The sequence below is a fragment of the Echinops telfairi genome, unplaced genomic scaffold (genome assembly GCF_000313985.2).
Source record: "Echinops telfairi isolate 266 unplaced genomic scaffold, ASM31398v2 ScPeMD7_17;HRSCAF=63, whole genome shotgun sequence".
Classification (NCBI taxonomy): domain Eukaryota; kingdom Metazoa; phylum Chordata; class Mammalia; order Afrosoricida; family Tenrecidae; genus Echinops; species Echinops telfairi.
Genome location: NW_022103914.1, coordinates 7,972,741 through 7,990,987, shown reverse-complemented (window position 1 = coordinate 7,990,987; position 18,247 = coordinate 7,972,741). Strand labels below are relative to the sequence as shown.

At 51.2% G+C, this 18,247-nt stretch overlaps 1 protein-coding gene across 1 annotated transcript; it reads left to right on the top strand.

The window, feature by feature from the left end:
- Positions 1-9,847: 9,847 nt before the first annotated feature.
- On the top strand, positions 9,848-12,555 carry FAM43A (family with sequence similarity 43 member A). The gene has a single exon (XM_004712282.2). The coding sequence runs from the start codon at positions 10,446-10,448 to the stop codon at positions 11,739-11,741; it is 1,296 nt and encodes a 431-aa protein (XP_004712339.1). The 5' UTR covers positions 9,848-10,445; the 3' UTR covers positions 11,742-12,555.
- The last annotated feature ends 5,692 nt before the right edge of the window (positions 12,556-18,247 follow it).

Here is an 18,247-nt window from a genome sequence, read left to right as displayed (position 1 = left end):
GGAAGGTGAGCATCATAGAATGCCAATTTAATAGAAGAAAGTATTCTTGCATTGAGGGAGTACTTGAGTGGAGGCCCAATGGGAGACCACATTTCTATTGAGCCTCAAAACGGACTTGGGGCTCCCACGTTGAATATAGCCTTCTGTAAACTAAGTGTTTAGAATTCGAGCACGGAGAGGAAGCTAGGGAAGCCCACGGTGGTTTCTTGGGTGATACCTGAGTGGACTTTTTACAGAGTCAGGAATCCGCCGGAGGAAGTGGCAGGAGGAAGTCACCCCAGCAGGATGGAGTCACACAACCATGGGAGGAACACAAGAACCCGTTTCCCGAGCACTGGGAGAACCGGGGGCTGTTCTCTCTTGCTGGCACATAAATGATGAAGCCAGGGAGGGTGGAGAATGGGCGGAAGAGATAGGCAGGTGCCGGACCTGGTAACTGGAGTGCCACATGGGCAGAGGAGCGGGGCCAGAGTTCTTGGTTGGTGGAAGGCCACCAAAGGAGGAGTAAGAACGAGGTCAGGCTTGGGGTTTGGAACAGTGTTGACTGGAGCCCTAGTGGCACCAGGGGACAATGCTTGGCTGCTAACCACTGGCTTTGAGAGAGATGTGGCAGTCTGTGCCTGTAAGAGTGACAACCGTGGACACTTTACTGGTTAGTTCTACCCAGTCCCAAAGGGCCACATTGAGTCAGAATCGACTCAGTGGCAGTGGGTTCAACAGTGGGCTCACTACCACCAGTTAGTTTGTCACACTGTGATGGCCTGCCTGTCATGATGCTGGGAGCTATGCCACTGCTATTTCAAGCATCAGCCGAGTCACCCCTGGTGGACAGACTTCAGCAGATTCTTCCAGACTCTAAGGCAGGAGGTAGAAAGGCCTGGCAATCTGTTTCTGAAAATTAGCTGGTGGGAACCTTAAGATCACAGCAGAGTACTATGCAATTAGTGCTGCAGAAAGAGCCCTCCAGATGAGAAGGCCACAAACGACACTGTGACCCAATAGCAGACTTAAGTGTGCCAACACTGCTGCAGATGCCACAGTGCCAGGCACCACTTCGCTGTCTGTCCTGGGGTTGCCAGGAGTCAGAGTGGACACTATGCAGCCAACCACAGCAACAGTGGAAAAGGAATGTGCAGGGAACAGGTCAAAAGAAAAGGGCCTTTTGCCTCTGGAGGAAAGAGGAGAGAAAGGGTGTAGATACGACAGTTGTGGGGTCAGAAGGGAATGAGATGCTCACTTAATTGCCTCAGTTTTCTTGGGGAAGCGCCAGGCCATCTGCTTGGCTTTGGTGGGGAGCAGATGGCTTTGGGAGAGGATTTGGGGTACTCATTGAGTGGAGTGGGAGGGGGAATTGAGGGAAAAAGGCTCAGCAGGAGCTGTCTTCATTTCCTATGGCCGCTGTAACAGATGTCTACAAGCCCAGAGGTTAACTCCACACAAACTTACAGGTCTGTAGGCAGAAGTCCAATGGGGGTCATTGGGTTAAAACCAAGGTGTCGTCAGGGCCAAGTTCCTTTTTGCCACTGCTCATAGAACACACCTTTCCTTGCATTTTCCAGTGCCCAGAGGCTGCCCACGTCTCTGATTTGTGGTCCCCTTCATTCAGGAGCCCTGGTGGTGCAATGGTTACAGGTTAGGCTACTAACTGAAAGGTCAGCAGTTCAGAGCTACCAGCTGCTCCCTGGGAGAAAGAGGAAGGTTTCTACTACGATAAAGAGTTACAGTCTCTAGTACAGTCTCTAGACCCTGCCTCACAGGGTCACTGTGAATTGAGGTCAACTCAATGGCAGAGAGTGTGAGTCCTTCATTCTCAGTCCTCATACTTCATCACTCTGCCCACCTCCGCTGCTTGTAAGACCTTTGTGACTACCCTTGGGGCTACCTGGGTAGCTTAAGAGAATCTCCCGGTTTTAATGTCACATGGTCAAGTGGATAATGACTCATAATGACCCCTGAGGACAGAGTAGCACTGCTCCAAGACTGTGGGTATTTCTGTAAGCACCCCGCCACCTCTTTCTCCCCCAGAGCAACCTTCTGGCGAGCATCCAGTGCCGAACCCACGGTACCACCAGGCTAGTAATCTTGATTCCATATGAAATCTTAATTTCCTTTTTCTGTGTCATTTAACCTGTTTACAGGTTCCAGGAATTAAGATGTGGACATTTGGGGGGAGCCATGCTTACCACAGAGGGTGTTGAGACACTGCCTTGTAACGGGGGCCTTGTACTCAGCAGGCTGCCCCATAGCAGAGACTGTGAGCTGGCTGTGATCCAAGGCTGGGCTGTGGATGTGGTACACAGAAACTGTGGGCCCGATGCTCATCCAGGAGCCCCTGGGGTGCGGGTGGGGGGTGGGAATGGGGGTAAATCAACTGGAAAAGGGTTGGTATTGGCAGAAAAAGGAAACGGTTAGGGCAGGGTTCCTGAAACTTTGATGTACGTTCAATCCCAGAGGAGCTGGGAAAGCATGTACACTCCCTGCTCCCAACTCGTGCAATTCCCCCTTCCGGAGTGGGGTCTCGGAATTGGCCCAGGGAACTCTGATGTAGGCAGGAGGCGAGTCTCTTTGGTACAGAGTGCTGATTGAGGTCTGGAGGAGCTCACAGCCGGGAATGGAGAGGGCTGAGGGCCTTCAGAGCCCTGGAACACACTGGGCCCCTTTCCACCCTAGGGCCATGATGCTAGCTGTGCCCTTGTGTAGGACAGTGCTTCTCTGCCATTTACAATGTGCTAGTTGCCATATTAAAACAGTAACGAGAAACAGGTACACTTCATTTTAATAATATTTTTTATTTAACTCAACAGAAAATCCAACCAAACTTGATTGAATCCAATGAGTTGATTCCAATTCATGTAGCCCCAATAGATGAAAGAATATAATTGGTCCATAGAGTTTTTTGGCTATAATCTTTTTTATATAAAAAAATTAAATTAATTTTAAAATGAAAACTTTATTGTGACTTGGGCGAAGATTTATAGAGCAGATCATCAGTTTTACATCCAGTAATTTATGCACCTTTTGTTTCATCTCATTCATTGCAATCCCTTTAATGTAACATCACACATCCCACTTCCTCCCTGTGTTCCCTGTTTCCTCTTTCTTTGCAAGTCCTCTCAAATTCTGAGCATTGTGCTTGGGTAAATGCTGACCTTTGACCTTAAATGAGTGATTAATCTAAGCTATACTGACCTCACTAATGTTATTATACCCCGTAAAGACCTCTCTATGGCTTTGCTGAAAATTGAGCTCTGGGGGCGAATTCAGTTCCAGACCACAAGGGTGACCCAGGGGTTTAACCAGTTTCTATTCAGTGAAGAAGCCTGCTCCCCTTCATGATTTTGAATTCTGTTCCACAGTTTTCTCCCACACTATCCAAGACCCTCGGATGTCATCTGGTAGTAGTAGCCAGACTCTATTTAGTTCTTCTGGTCTCAGAATCAGGGAGATGGATGTTCTCATGGCTTGTTAGTCCATTGGACTAATTGTTTCCATTTGCTTTTAACAGCCCCTCTCCCCATCGCACCCAGTTTAATACTTCAATCATATTAAGAGGGGTTGAACAATCATTACCACAATCAATTTCAGTACATTTTCTTCTTTCTCAAACTCATTGTGGTTATTTCTCCGTCTCTCTGCAAGCTCTCCTGCCATGTCCTTAGGTATGGGGCAGTTACTGTCACTCTAGATTTACCTATCCTGTATTTCATGTACAGAAAATCATACAAAACACAAATAAGAAAACAACAACGATGACAAGATAAATCAGAGAAAAACCTCAATCAAAAAGCAAGCAGATGAAGATAAACAAACAGCCAGCTAGCTGAGAAGCAACAAAGCCCACATGGAAGAAGCACACTAACTTATGTGATCATGAGGTATCAAGGGGATCAGGTATCAGGCATCTAAGACCCAGAACAAAATCATACCCAATGTGAATGGGGGGTGGAGGGTAGAGACCCAATGCCCATCTGTAGACAATTGGACATTCCCTCACAGAGGGGTCACAGGGAAGAGATGAGCCAGGCAGGGTGCAGTATAGCACTGATGAAACACACAACTTTCCTCTAGTTCTTTGGTGCTTCCTTCCCCCCACTATCAAGACCTCAATTCTACCTTACAAATCTGATTAGACCAGAGCATGCACACTGATAAGATAAGAGCCCGAAACAGGGAATCCAGGATAGATAAACCCCTCAGGGTCCACAATGAGAGTAGAGATACCAGGAGGATTAGGGGAAGGTGGGGGGAGAAAGGGGAAATTGATCACAAGGATCAACATATACCTCCCTCCCAGGGAGATGAATAACGGAAAAGTGGGTGAGGGGTGACGGAGGACGATGTAAGATATGAAAATAATTATCTATAATTTATCAAGGGTTTGTGAGGGAGGGTGGGCGGGGGAGGGAGCGGGAAGAAATGGGGAGCTGATATCAAGGACTCAAGTGGGAAGAGAACGCTTTGAAAATGATGGTGGCATGTATGCAAGTGTGCTTGACACTGGATGAATGTATGGATTGTGATAAGAGATGTAACAGCCCTCAATAAAAGTACGGAGGAAAAAAAGCAAGCAGAAAATACTCGCTCTTTGCTCGCACAAAAGTTGCATCTTTGCAGGCTGCTTGAAAGCTTTCAATGCTCCGGCCAATATTCACCAACATGGGATGTAGAACCTTCTCTCTATGGGCTATATGATACCACTACTCTTGGTTTCCTTGAGACTGATCCCGAGCCCCCAGACCCAACAACTCAGTCCCTCAAGGTGTTTGGTTATACCTAAGGCATTCTCATAACTTTGCCCCTGTACGAATATATCCACATTCATGGATCTATTTGTAGTAAATATCCGTGTACGAAAAAATCCTCTGTCAGACATGTTTTTATTTGACTTGACTTGAATCTTTGCAGGGGCAGAGAAACTTCCAGCCTTTAATAGTTAATAGTTGAGGGCAAACCATTTGTGCCACCCAAGGCCTGACTCAATATAACCACACCATTCTCTAATATCTAATCAATAGTAAAACATAAAAACATTACATATTTATTTTTTTCTTATCAAGTCTTCAAAATCTATTGTGTATTTTGTAGTCACAGTATTTTTTAATTGGCATTTACTTAACATATACAATTTAATCATTCAGTCATATTAAGATTTGGGCCAATCATCACCACAATGAATTTCAGAACATTTTCTTCTCATGCTCATTGTTATTAGCTCCCCATGCCTCCTGCCCCACCTCCTCCCTTGCCCTGCAATGACTAGTCAGGGACTGTACACATCTACCTATCCTGGGCTTCAGATTCACATACAGAAAAGCATACAAAACACCAACAGGCAGCAAACAAACACCCCCAACTAAACAAACTATAGAAAAACCTCCACTGAGAAGAAAGAAGAAACCATTAAAATCGGAAAGAGCTTTCACATGGGCCAACAGGTAGCCCCAGCACCTCTGCGGTGGAAGGACCCACTTGCAGGTGCTGGAAAGGGGCTGCATGCTGCAAAGCACAGGCTGGAACGCTCTTCCTTAGAGCTTTGCAAGGTTGGCTCGGGCTCCTTTAGGTTGCTGTTCCTACCACACTGAGCCAGTCACCTGTTCTTAACACGCGTTCTTGTCTTCAGACACTTATCACTACCTGAAATTGTATTCGTTATTTGTTTATTATCTGTCTCCCTACAGGATATAAATTCCAGGAGGGCCCGGACCTGTCTGACTTCTTTAGTGCTACGTGCCCAGCCACTATGTCATGTCTACACTAGGTTTGCATAAATGTTTGTAGAATGACTTTGAAGATTCCAGATTTGAAGTCTGGAGCAACAGTCAGTCGGGGTGCCTGGGAGATTGAGTGGGGTGCTAGGGAGGGGAGGGAGAAGTGTTAAAGAGAGTGTGGAAACCCCCCCAGGAAAGCCTACTAACACTGTCCTCACTGCTATCCGACTCAGCCTGCTGTGAGGTCAAAGGACTCTCAGGTGTCAAATGAACCTAAGGGAGTTGGGCTCTGTAATGTTTTTTTTTTTTTTTCTTTCTTTCCACCGAAGACTTGGCCGTGTGTTGATTCCACCACAGGCTTTTCCGGTTCCATGAGAAACCATCTTATCTAGTGGCACTTCTGTCTGGCACCAGTAGATGGGGCAGTACTATTAAGAAAAGTCCACCCAGTCTGAAGTTGCCTTTTTTTTTTTTTGACTCCAGTTTCTCAGCTCTTCTGTTCTGGAGCTGCCCTGTGCATCAGATCTGCGGCACGGGCTCTCACACAAACTCCTCAGGGTCTCTCCCATCCTTCCAGTTCTCCAACTGAAGAAACACCACCTCCGCGTGCTTTTCTTGCCAGAGGTTGGCGGGCACACCCACAAGGCGAGGTGGGCCCCAGAGCCTGGCCCGGTAGGAGAGCTGCTCCTTCTCTTGGATCTGGGAGCCCAGGCCCAGAGCATGACTCATGGTCTGTGAACACCGTGCTGTTTGCATCTGCCTTGAACTTCGCTGCCCTCCCAGAGTGGAAAATAAGCGTGTTAAAAAGGTAGTCAAGGCAGGGCTGTCTAGGCAACAAGACCAGTTCTGTGGGCCTGTGTGTCTGGGCCTGGCTGCCACTGAAAAGCCTTGCTGGATGTTGGAATCCTTCTCCTGGCCACTGTGGGCCGCTTGTTTCCCTCATAGCGAGTGAAGCGCCGAGACTGAGGCCAGCCTTAGCTCTCTCAGTACTGCCCACCATTGCCCCTCTGTCTCCTCCCCAAAGCCCTTTGACCCTTGGACTCACCGGTAATTTGGAAAGGTTAACTGCTTGAACATGTAGAGTTTAGAGCGAGGATTAGGGACCAGCTAAAGGTCACCCCGTACAAGTGTGTTTTTACCAGATTGTTTTTAACACTGACACATGCCATCTACTACACTGCCATGACAAGATATGCCAAAAATGTGAGCAAAGGGGAACTCAGTCTTGGGTTAACCCATTGTAGTCCAGCTCGCTCCTGCCAACACAATGTCTCCTGTGCTTCCATGAGTCCATCGTACATCTCAGGAAAGGGGCCCTGGTTAGGGGCATGGCTGCCAACCAAAAGGCTGCCGGTTCAAACTCACCAACTGCTCCAAACTCACCAACTGCTCCGTGGGGAAAAGATACCGCTGTCTGCCTTGGGAACTCGGGGGAAGTTCTGCTCTTTGCTATAGGTCACTATGAGTTTGATCGGACTTGGTAACGTTCAACAACTCTCAGGAGTTCTGGTCCAAGGACCCCGTGGAACCAGGCAGCTGTGGAAAGGTCATTTGGTCCCTCAGAGACTAGGGAAGCCCTAAAGACACGCTCAGGAAACTTCTGTTTTCACTGTTGCGATCTTTAAACGCTACCCTAATCTGCACAGGCACACACATTTTCACATCTCTGCCAATCTGCTGTTCGCCCCATCCTGAAAGCCCATTAACCCTTTCCTGCCTGGAGAAACCCTGCTATCTTCCACGCATCACCACTTCTCTGGAGCCTTCCCTGGTGGCTCTAGTCACACAGAACCTTTGCTTCTTCCAGGCCAGGCATCCTTCCCATGCATCTTTGGCTCACACTGCTTTTTGGTTCACACTTGCATCTCACTCATTAAAATATGTATCGAGTGGCCCTTTGTATCACACACTGGAGAATCAAGGGTTTTTCACCAACCTATATTTTAGTAGAGTAGGTGGAGTTACAACTTTTGCAGGACGAGGCACTCCTTGAGAGGGGAATTGAATCTCTCTCCTCTCTGTTTCCTTAGCAACTCCTAGCTCAGGGCCTGGCACCAATACATACTCAGAAAAGATAGTCTTAGCCAATAATAATAATAAAATTAAGTATCCAGTTCAAAGAATGACTAAAATGACTAAAAGCTAGCTAAAGTAGAAGCCCAGGGTATTTTCAGAATGGGCTATTAATTCAACTCTAACTCATAGTGACCCTGTAGGACAGAGTAGAACTGTTTCTGCCACAGGGATTCAGAGACAATAAATCTTTATGGAAGCAGTTTAATTTCCCTCCCAAGGAGCAGCTAGCAGACTTGAACTACTGATAGTGATGCTGTGGTTAGCAAACCACCCAATGCTTAACCATCAGAGCTCCTTAGAAGGGGCTACCCCCAACCAAAAGCCAAACCCAATGCTATTGAGTCAATTCTGATCATAGGGTTTCAGAGGCTGTGAATCTTTATGGGAGGAGAACGCCTCATCTCTCTCTGGAGCAGGTGGTGGATTCAAACCACCAACCTTGTGGTTAACAGGTCTACACTTACCCAAGAGTGCCAGTTCAGAAACCAGGGCCTGACCTGGAAGTCACAGACATCTGAGTTCTTCAGGTGGCTGTGTGTGTGTGTGTGTGTATACTCTCGAGTGCATACAGAGGGTTGTGATGGTGGTGGTGGGATACTGTCCTTCTCCAGGATGGGCCTGGAAGTTGGACAAAACACTGCAGGATCATTTGGACATTTATTTTTTTGTTAGTAGTTTTGCTTGTGCAGAGTATACAGCCCAGCAGGGTGCTTCTTGGGCCTGGAACTCAGCTGGTCAGATGAGTAAGACGACAGTCTGGAAGCACAGAAGAAAGGCATGATGGATGCTATGGTCACTCCCACTGGAGGGTGGCGGCATCATTGGACAATCAAGTAAAAAAGGCCTTTTGAATGTTTACTAGGAATTCTCATCCAAAATGTGCCAAGGGTTTAATAAAACTGGTTGGCTGGCTTGTCACAGTAACCTGAGTTCTAACTCCACACAGAAATCTGGGGGAAAAGGTTCTGCCCTGGGAGGTCAGCGAGAGCATGCCCAGCTGAGGGGTAGGGGCAGGGCATAATGCATTTATTGGCTGCAGTCTACGTTGTCCATTCTGTGGGCCTTATTACCACGTACTTCACTTCTCACTCTCTGATGCTCAGCTATGAAGAAAGCTTTGGTATTTTTCTTCCCTCTTCTTCAACCCAAACCACACTCCCTGACACGGGGAGCCATGGAGGACAGTAGAACCGTCCCTGTGGGTTTCTGAGGTTGTGAATCTTTATGGGAGCAGGCTGCCTCCTCGTCCTCCCGCTTGTTTTTTTGTTTTCCAGTAGTCAAATCTTAATAATATTACACGGCTTCTAGTACTTCTCAGGGCTGTCACACAGGAAGGAACCGCTATCTTCCTGACTGCTTTACACAGGAAATTTATAGTCCCACCTTCCACCACCTCCCCCAGAAGTTTCGATCTAGACGCGTATTCAGGGAGTTACAATTCAGCTTGGGGGTGGAGTGTCTGAGTTCAAGTTCCTTTTGCTGTGGGGCAAGTCCAGGTCTGGCAGATTTCTGTAGAGAAAAGAGATGAAGGTATACTTGGGATGTGACCACTGGATTGGACCCGTCTCTTCCCTCCCTCGACCAATGGCGGCCACCGGGTCCCTTTAAGAGACGGGGAACTCTGCGGGTGTCCGGCGTCCGAGTCCCACCCCGGTCCTTTTCTCTGCTCCTCCCCCGTGCCTGCGCCGCGAATGGTTCGCGCCGGCCTATATTTACCCGAGCGCTGCATCCCACCGGCTAAGGATGTGAGGCGGCCGAGCCGGCCACTGCGCGCAGCACTCGGAGGACGCGCCGCGAAGGCGGCCAGCGGGCGCAGGGGCGTCCGCGAGCGGAGCTGAGCGGCCCCGGGAAGGAAGCCATGAGGTAGCGGCCACCCCGGAGCCGACCATGCGCGCGCCGCCGTCGCGGAGCTCCGAGTGGCCGTGGCCGAGCCAGCCGGGACAGTGAGCCGGCCGAGCCCGAGTCCCCAGCGCCCGGCCGGAGCGAAGATGCACTGAGCCGCCGAGGGGCTGCTGCGCGGGGCCCGCCGCGGCCGGCCCGACCGCCACCCGACTGCGCTTTGGGCCAGCCGTGACCCCGAGACCAGCCCGGCGGAGGGGCGCGCGGCCTCCAGCCCCCCTGTGGGTGGGGAGCTTTGACCCCTTGGCAACTCGCGGGGGAGTTCCGGCTGGCCGTGCGTGAGTGCGCCGGCCGTACCTGGACACGTTTGCCGGGGACTCTGCCGCTTCGCGAAGCGTCCCGGGCGCTTTGGCCGGGGCGCCTTCGATTTGCACGCACGCATCTGGTTTTCCCCTTCGGGAGTTCCCATGCCGCTGTCTTTCCGTCCTCCTCTGCCTTTGCTTGCCCCAGACTCGCTTGGCCTTTGCCCAGTCTGGAGTCATTCTGTGTGAGCCCGCGTGTTGGCTGTATTTATTTATATATATATTTTTACTTTTTGCACACTTGCGGCTGCCTCTTGTCTTTTGAAAACCCGATCCCCACACCCGGCGGGCTTCCAGAGCACGATCCTGCGCCCCTCGCCCTCCGGCACCCGGCCGCTCCACAGCAGGGTTTGCTCCCTCTCGCCCGGGCCGAGCCCGGCCGGGCCGGGTGGCTCAGCCGGACTTGCACCGGGCGCTCCGCCGCCGCCGCCGCCCAGCAGCGCCAGGGCGCGCTCCGGAGATGCTGCCCTGGAAGAAGCACAAGTTCGAGCTGCTGGCCGAGGCGCCGCCGCGGCAGGCGTCCAAGCCCAAGGGCTACGCGGTGAGCCTGCACTACTCGGCGCTCAGCTCGCTGGCACGGGCTTGCCCCGAAGGCGCGCTCAGCCGGGTGGGCAGCATGTTTCGCTCCAAGCGCAAGAAACTGCACATCACCAGCGAGGACCCCACCTATACGGTGCTCTACCTGGGCAATGCCACCACCATCCAGGCGCGCGGGGACGGCTGCACCGACTTGGCCGTGGGCAAAATCTGGAGCAAGAGCGAAGCGGGCCGTCAGGGCACCAAGATGAAGCTGACGGTGAGCGCGCAGGGCATCCGGATGGTGCACGCCGAGGAGCGCGCCCTGCGCCGCCCGGGTCACCTCTACCTGCTGCACCGGGTGACCTACTGCGTGGCGGACGCGCGGCTGCCCAAGGTCTTCGCCTGGGTTTACCGGCACGAGCTGAAGCACAAGGCGGTTATGCTGCGGTGCCACGCGGTGCTCGTGTCTAAGCCCGAGAAGGCGCAGGCCATGGCCTTGTTGCTCTACCAGACATCGGCCAACGCGCTGGCGGAATTTAAACGCCTCAAGCGGCGGGACGATGCGCGCCACCAACAGCAGGAGCTGGTGGGCGCGCACACCATCCCGCTCGTGCCGCTGCGCAAGCTGCTGTTGCACGGACCTTGCTGCTACAAGCCGCCGGTGGAGCGCAGCCGCAGCGCCCCCAAGCTCGGCTCCATCACCGAGGACCTGCTCGGCGAGCAGCAGGAGCAGGAGCTGCAGGAGGAGGAGGAAGAGGAGCAGCCCGAAGGCTGCGCGGAGGAGGAGGAGGAGGAGGACTATGGCGTCGAGGGGGGCCGTGCGGAGGAGGAAGAGAAGGAGGAGGAGGAGGCCGAGACGCCGCGGACCCTGGTTGTGGCCATGCATTTTGAATGCGGGGACTTGCTGGACACGCTGGAGAGCGGCCGCGAGGAGGCACTGCGGGCCGATGGCGTCTCCCTGGGCCCCGGGGCCGGGTCGCCGCCCGTGCTGCTGGGCCGCGCCGCCGACATGAAGGCCGAGCTGTCGCAGCTCATTAGTGACTTGGGAGAGCTCAGCTTCGGCAACGACGTGCACAGCCTGCAGGCCGACCTGCGCGTGACGCGCCTGCTGTCGGGCGAGAGCACGGGCAGCGAGAGCTCCATCGAGGGCGGGGGCCCGGATGCCACCGCCGCCACCCCTGGAGACCCGTCCGGCCCGGCCGACGGCGCCAGTCCGGACGAGCCCCGCTCGGGCTGAGCCTCCCGCGGCCACGGCCTCCCGCGCCCCCGGCGCCAGCTGGGACCCTCCATCCTTTCCCCGGGAAAGGGGGCGCGAGGCGCCCGGGCCCCTCTCCCCCAGCCCCGCCGCGTCTGCTTGTTTGGCCGCCGAGGTGCGGAGTGGTGGGTCAGAGGGACACCCCCAACCGGAGCCCCGAGCAGCAGCTGGGGCGCGACGCGGGGGAAGAGGGAAAGAAAGGACCGGCTGAAGTTTGCAAAGTCGCAGGCGAGAGGTGCCTGCCGGCCCGTTTCCTGTTTGTGGAGCTGCTGGGGCCTGGGAGGAGGGGTAACTTCCTCCCCCAGCCCCTACTGGGAGCGGCCTGGCTCTGTCATTGACCTGTCATTAAAAAAACAAAAATTGCTGTCACCATGTTTGAGGCTTCAATGCCACCCCTGTCCCCAGTCCTTTTTGGTGCGAGAGCTTGGGTTGTTTACCTCAGACTCAGACCCTTGACATTCTGCCAAATTCCTCAAATAACTTTTTTTTGGGGGGAAGGGGTGGGGTGGGGATGAAAGTTGCATTTTGTTTACAAAGACAACTAATATCTTAAAAAAAAGGAATTTTCCTTAGAAACACATACACACCGTTCTGCTCGAAAGAGCCCACTCCATGATCTGTGTAAAATATTTTTGCACTGTTGTGAAGTATTTTTGACATCTCCTTTTCTGTTTTGTTTTGTACATAACTGTGTCCTCAGAGCTTAATGTTTATATCTTTTGCTGTGCAAAAGGGACGTGTGAAATGTTCAGTTGTATATACAGAAATGTGTATAAAACATTTTGTTATTTTTTAAGAGTCGCACTGCTCTGGTTCTGTTTGCACCCCACTGGGGAGAGGATGAAGGGGCACGCTGAAGAGACAGGGGAGCCCCTGCAATGCTGGCTGGGGTGGCGGGATGCTGTGGTGGCGATTAGGAAAGGCCTTGGCTTGGCCCTCCCTGGACTTCTGCTCTGGATGCCGTGGCTGGGACAAGCCTTCTCATGGGATATGTCCGCCCCGTGCTCTCCTCGGCGATGGCAACCAATACTTGGGGTTCTGTTCCTCAGACTCTGTGAGGTTATTTGTGGAGGAGTGACTCCCAAGGTCAGGTGTGGTTTCGCCACCCCCTTCTTTAGGGGCACGTCATGTCATGATCAGCTAGGGCACTCTGTAAGCGTTGCCTTTACAAGCAGCCCTGAGCGCTTGAAGAGATGAGCCAGAGACCAGGAGAAAGTGCCTCTGGGCCTCTCTGAGTGGGACCGTCTGGGTTTTTTCCTGGGAGGAGATAAAGACAAGGGAAGCCGCTCAGTTCCAATCATGGCATGAATGAGTCATGGTGCAGGTGGGGTGGGTGGGTGGGCAGGCTGCAGAGCCCATTTCCTTCCTTCCTAGAACCTAAGGGTGATGGGGGGTGGCATGTGAGGGGCGGGGGCTGGAGGTCAAGGCAGAGGGGAGTGGTTAGAACTGGGTCAGTGTGGGTTCGAGGGTTTTCATACTTTCTCTGTTTGTTTCTGTTGTAAACTTCAAACAGATGTCTCCAGTTTGGCTAAACTCAATCCGCTGGATATTGTAATGAGATGCTGCCTAAACTGTGCCTTCTGCAAATGATTTTTTCCCCTTTGGGCCTCTTGGCTGTGTTGCAGCCCTGAGTCTCACTCCTGGCCTTCCCCTGTGTCCCGAGGAGGCAAAGAGAGCCACTTGATTGCTTGGTTTTCATCATCAATATCTTCAAAGCAGCTCACTCCCAAAGTCCCAAGGTGTCTGGAATTTTCTTGCTCCATCCAGGAAGGGAGGGGGAAAGATTTTCCTTCGAATTCTCAATAGTGGCTCAGGCAAAGACTTTCTTTAAGAGAGAGAAGCAAAGTGGAGTGGGTGGGAAATGTTTCATTAACACACTTGAGTTACTTACGGACGCACAGACAAGGTTGAGGTCTTGGGTTTGATTTGATTTTTGGCTTGGTTGACAGTCGTTGGCTAATACCACAGACACTTGTCTTTGGATGACATTTTGAAACCCACAGGCACAGAGAGGTCAGGAATGCCACCCGCACCCCCCTGCTCTACCTGTATGGCCAGCTCGGCGGTGGCAGGCCTCTTCCACACACTCTCACCCCATGGGCGGGCAGCTGTGTGGGCACCACTGTCCTGCCTGACTAGATCTGACATTATTCCCACACATTGCCAAGTGCCTCTGTTTAAAATGATGAGAACAAACAGGGTGAAGAGAGTCACTCTGATACCTGATGTGTCCAGAAGGTCCAAGGTTACCTTTCACCTGTGACCGATGGGTTTGGTGGTTGGTCACAAAGTTTGGACAGATGACGTTTAATCCAACACCAGCAGCAGGTATTAGAGGATTGCTGTTTAAAGTCTTGACTTATCCTGTTAACTGATTCTGAAATAGGGGAGGCGGCTTACAAACCGAAGAAGAGGACGGTGACAATAAATCCACTGCAAAGACTCTCTCTCTCTCTCTCTCTCTCTCTCTCTCCCTCCCTCCCTGTGCAGGCCCTCCTTGCTCCTCCCTCTGCTTTTTAGCGTCTATCCCCACTGCACTCCAGGCTCAGGCTGATGTAATTCTAGAAGTGATGCGAAGGTGATACATGATTCACCTCCTCTGACATCTCAGCCTTCCTGGGATGATATCACCAGAGTAAGGAGAGATGTTTTGAATGAAAAAACAAAACAAAACAAAGCAGCAGCAGCAAGCACAAAAACTGTTTGCTTCTGCCACTCAGAGGGAATTGAGTGGTATGAAAGAAAAGCCAGGCGAGGGAGTTTGATGAACTACACACTCCAGAAAGCACCTGAAGTCTGGTCCACTCTTCAAATGTAGCTTTTCCACCTTGCAAGGTTAGGATCTCTTTTTTCCTCCTCGCAACCTGATGGTGCTGTAAATGCAGGGGGACACTTTCCACATTCTTTCCCAGTCCAAGTCATGCTCCACGTCCAACAGGGCGGCATTGAGCGGTGAGAAGCACAGTGCCTTCAGGCAGCCAGAGGGATCATTGCAGGGCGGCAGCAGGGGCCCCGGGAGGAAGCCTGGCACCTGCTCTCAGAACAAACATGCCATGCTCCTTTGTACCACGTGTTGTGTGTGGGGAAGGAGAAGGAGGGAGGAGAGGGAGGGCTTAAAATAAATCAGAGTGTTTCAGACCCCCTCAACTGTGATGGTTTCAGAGGAAGAAACACACACACACACACACACACACACACACACACACCTCCCCCAAACAAACACCCGCCGTCAGCATGACAGTAGATTTTAAACAAATTAGCAAGACTCTGTTTACAGTAGGAGAGCAAAATTCTCTCCCAGGGGACAGAGGCTGTTTTCAAGGGTTTTGCTTATAACAAAAGGGAGAGAACTGGCTGCTAGGATCCTCCCCGCTGGCACCCCGCTGGAGATTAAAGACCTCGTGGGAGTCGCTGAGGATCACGAGGAATGTCAAAATTCTATTAGGGAGAAAGTTGCCCTGTTTCTGAACAGGATTTAGGAATTTAATCAGCATCCCGGGCCAGCAGTGCTCTGCTCTGTAGTATGCCTCAGTAGCCCGAGCATCTGCTGGTCAACGAAGCATACACACGAGAATGGATGCGGGCGGCTGGGGCTCAGAGCCATGTCAGATGCACGGGCTCCAGGCCGGCATGAGGCCAGGGTGCTCTGCACAACTTGAACTGACTGTGCTGTGGTGCCTACGGACATCTGCAGCTGGCTTCATGGTTAGCTGGGGCCTTTCCTGTTCCTGCTTCAGCCAGGTTTATAGGCCAGAGGGCCCTCAGCCATCCTGAAGTGACCCCTTCTGAGTAGCCTTTCCTAGCCACTCCTTTGGTCGTTTGGGCTGTAGGCCCTGGGCTACCCATTCCTTGTCCTCTAGGGTGTTCCTTGGCACTAGCATAAAAAACAACAAAAAACCCCAAAACCTCACTGCCGTACAATTGATTCTGACTCACAGGGCACTATAGCGTAGAGTAGAACTGATCTTGTAGCTTGCAAGACTGTGAATCTTTACAGGAGTGGGAGCCTCATCTTTTCCCCATAGAAGAGCTGACGGGTTGGAACTGGTGATCCTGTGGTTGCACAACGCCCAACACCACCAGAGCTCCCAGAGCCCGCGAAGAAGGGCTCTTCTGACAATGTCTTCTATTGGGCCCTTTTTCATCTCCTCTCAGTTCCTGCAGTTCCCACCCCATTCCCTTCCTGCTTCCCTTACTACCCCACTCTGTCCTACTTCCTTTCTTCTCTTTCTCACAAACCTCACTCAGACGGAAATCACCTCAAAGAAGAGGAAGTCTTAGTTTTAAGGAAACCAAACCAAGCAGACAAACGTCAGCCAGCGCGAATCCTGCAGTCCCAGAGGGCACTCTGGCCCCATGCCTCCCTAGAGATGGACAAACGGAGGCACAGAGGACTGATGTCCTGCCCAAGCACACTCCCAAACAGTGCTCTTGCACATGTTTGACTTCCAACCAGATTTTAGGCTTTGAGATGGCAGAAGCTGGTAGTTAGATTTTTCTTTGTTTATCCCTTAAAAAAAAAATCCACCTGCTCTTGATACATGGTACATGCTGTTTGTTTGTTCTTTAAACCATTTTTTTAAATGATTATGGGCTTTATTAAGGAAATTTCCAGGTTACAACTCAGGATCAGCCATGTTCAAGAGCAATTTTTTTGCAAAAACCGTCACTTCTGGCCATGTCAACAGGCATGCTCCTCACTGGTCCTTGGTCCGATGGTAGATCCTTGATGACAAATATTTGTGCTGCCCTTCTTTATCACTCAACTTAGACCACCACTAAGCGCTATTGAATTGAATATTGATTGGCTAGATGCAAGGTGCTGGAGGAAGAGAGGTCAGCGGCTGTTTGCTCCTGCTCCTGCGGGGTGGGCCTGGAGCCCCTAGGAACCTGGTCTCCTCTTGCTTCCACTTCTGAGATGGGGGTCTGGGAAGATCTCCCCTGGAAAAGCAGGTGGAGTTTGAGGGCGGGACAGCACTTCCCATTTCATGATGATTATTAATCATCTGCATTCTTCCCCCTTGCCTGAGTTCTAAAGAAAGACATATGTTTTAGCTATCTTTGATTTACCACGCATAGCACAGAGTCCACCCCCTAGTACGTACTCAGTAAATGTTAACGAAGGAGTAGCGGAGGTATTCTACTACAGGCTCAGAGAATGGGTCTAGTAAGGCCAGAGGATTTGTTGGCTATATGAGGGTAAGTAAAAAAATATTGCTACTGGGGTTCCAGCTCATACGTGGGTGCGTTTATTCCAAACAAAACATGTCTAAAACATGCCTCTGTGATCAGGAGATGGCATCAGACAAGTTCTCTTAGTGTTACATATGTCTTAGTCTTGTCAAGGTACCTTATATATATATTTTTAAAGGTCTAATCAGAACAGTGGCTTCAAGGGGCATCTGCTGGTCCAGGTCCACTCAGAGCAGAGAGGTCAGCTCTCTTGGTTATGGCGACTGCGGTTTAAGGGAGTCCAAAGAGTTAATCTTGATAGATTTTTCTCAAAAGACACAGGAAGATGACAGGGGCTTACGATAAAGAAGTGTTGATGAAATAGAACACTGCTTTGGTCAGGAAAATTGTGATGAGAATCCCCCCCTACCCCCCCCATCATGACAATGCACCTCTTCATTCTTCTGTCCTGTGAGAATCTTATTTGGAAACCTTACCTCCTCCACCCCTAGCCCTGATCTTGCCCCTTCAGATTTCTTCCTGTCCCCCACATTCAAAGAACATCGATTCCTTTGAACCCCTGAGGATGCCCAAACAGCCATAGGTATAAACTGAAAAGCACAGAAATCTTTGGGGCAAGGGTTAGACTAGGGAGCTAGATGGAGGAGATATTGATATTTTTGTTTAATAAAGATGCCTATGATTTTGTAGCAATACATGTAGACTTACCCACTTACCTTTGTTGAGGAGGGAAGCATTTGAATCCCCATTCTTATTGCAATTCTAGACGAAGTAGAGTTTCCCAATTCCCCCTGGAACTTTCTTGCCCTAGCAAGTGGGGCTGTTGCCGTTGGGTGCCATGGAGTCAAGTTTGACACCCAGGGACCCTATGGACACCAGGCCGGGCCCTGCCCAGGCCCGCGCCAGCCTCCGGGTTGTTGGTAAGTTGGAATGCATAGTTGCAGTCCTTGTGCTGATCCCTCTGCTGGTGGCTCATCCTCTTTTTCGCTGACCCTCTACTTTACCCGGCATGATGTCCTTCTCCAAGGACTGGCTTCTCCTGATAACATGTTCAAAGTACGAGAGACGAAGCCTGGCCATTGTTAATTCTGAAGTGCATTCTGATTGGACTTCTTCCAAGACAAACTTGCTTGCTCTTCTGGCAGTCCATGGTACTTTCAGTAGTTTTCCCCGACAGCATAATTAGAGTGCATCAAATCTTCTTCAGTCTTTTTAATGCATTATGAGGTGAGTGGAAATTCCACGGCTTGGGTCAGGTGCACCTTAGTCCTCAGAGTGACATTCTTGCTTTTCAA

What these genes read in the sequence shown, in the direction of transcription:
- FAM43A (XM_004712282.2), top strand. Translation starts at nt 10,446, where the DNA reads ATGCTGCCCTGGAAGAAGCACAAGTTCGAGCTGCTGGCCGAGGCGCCG.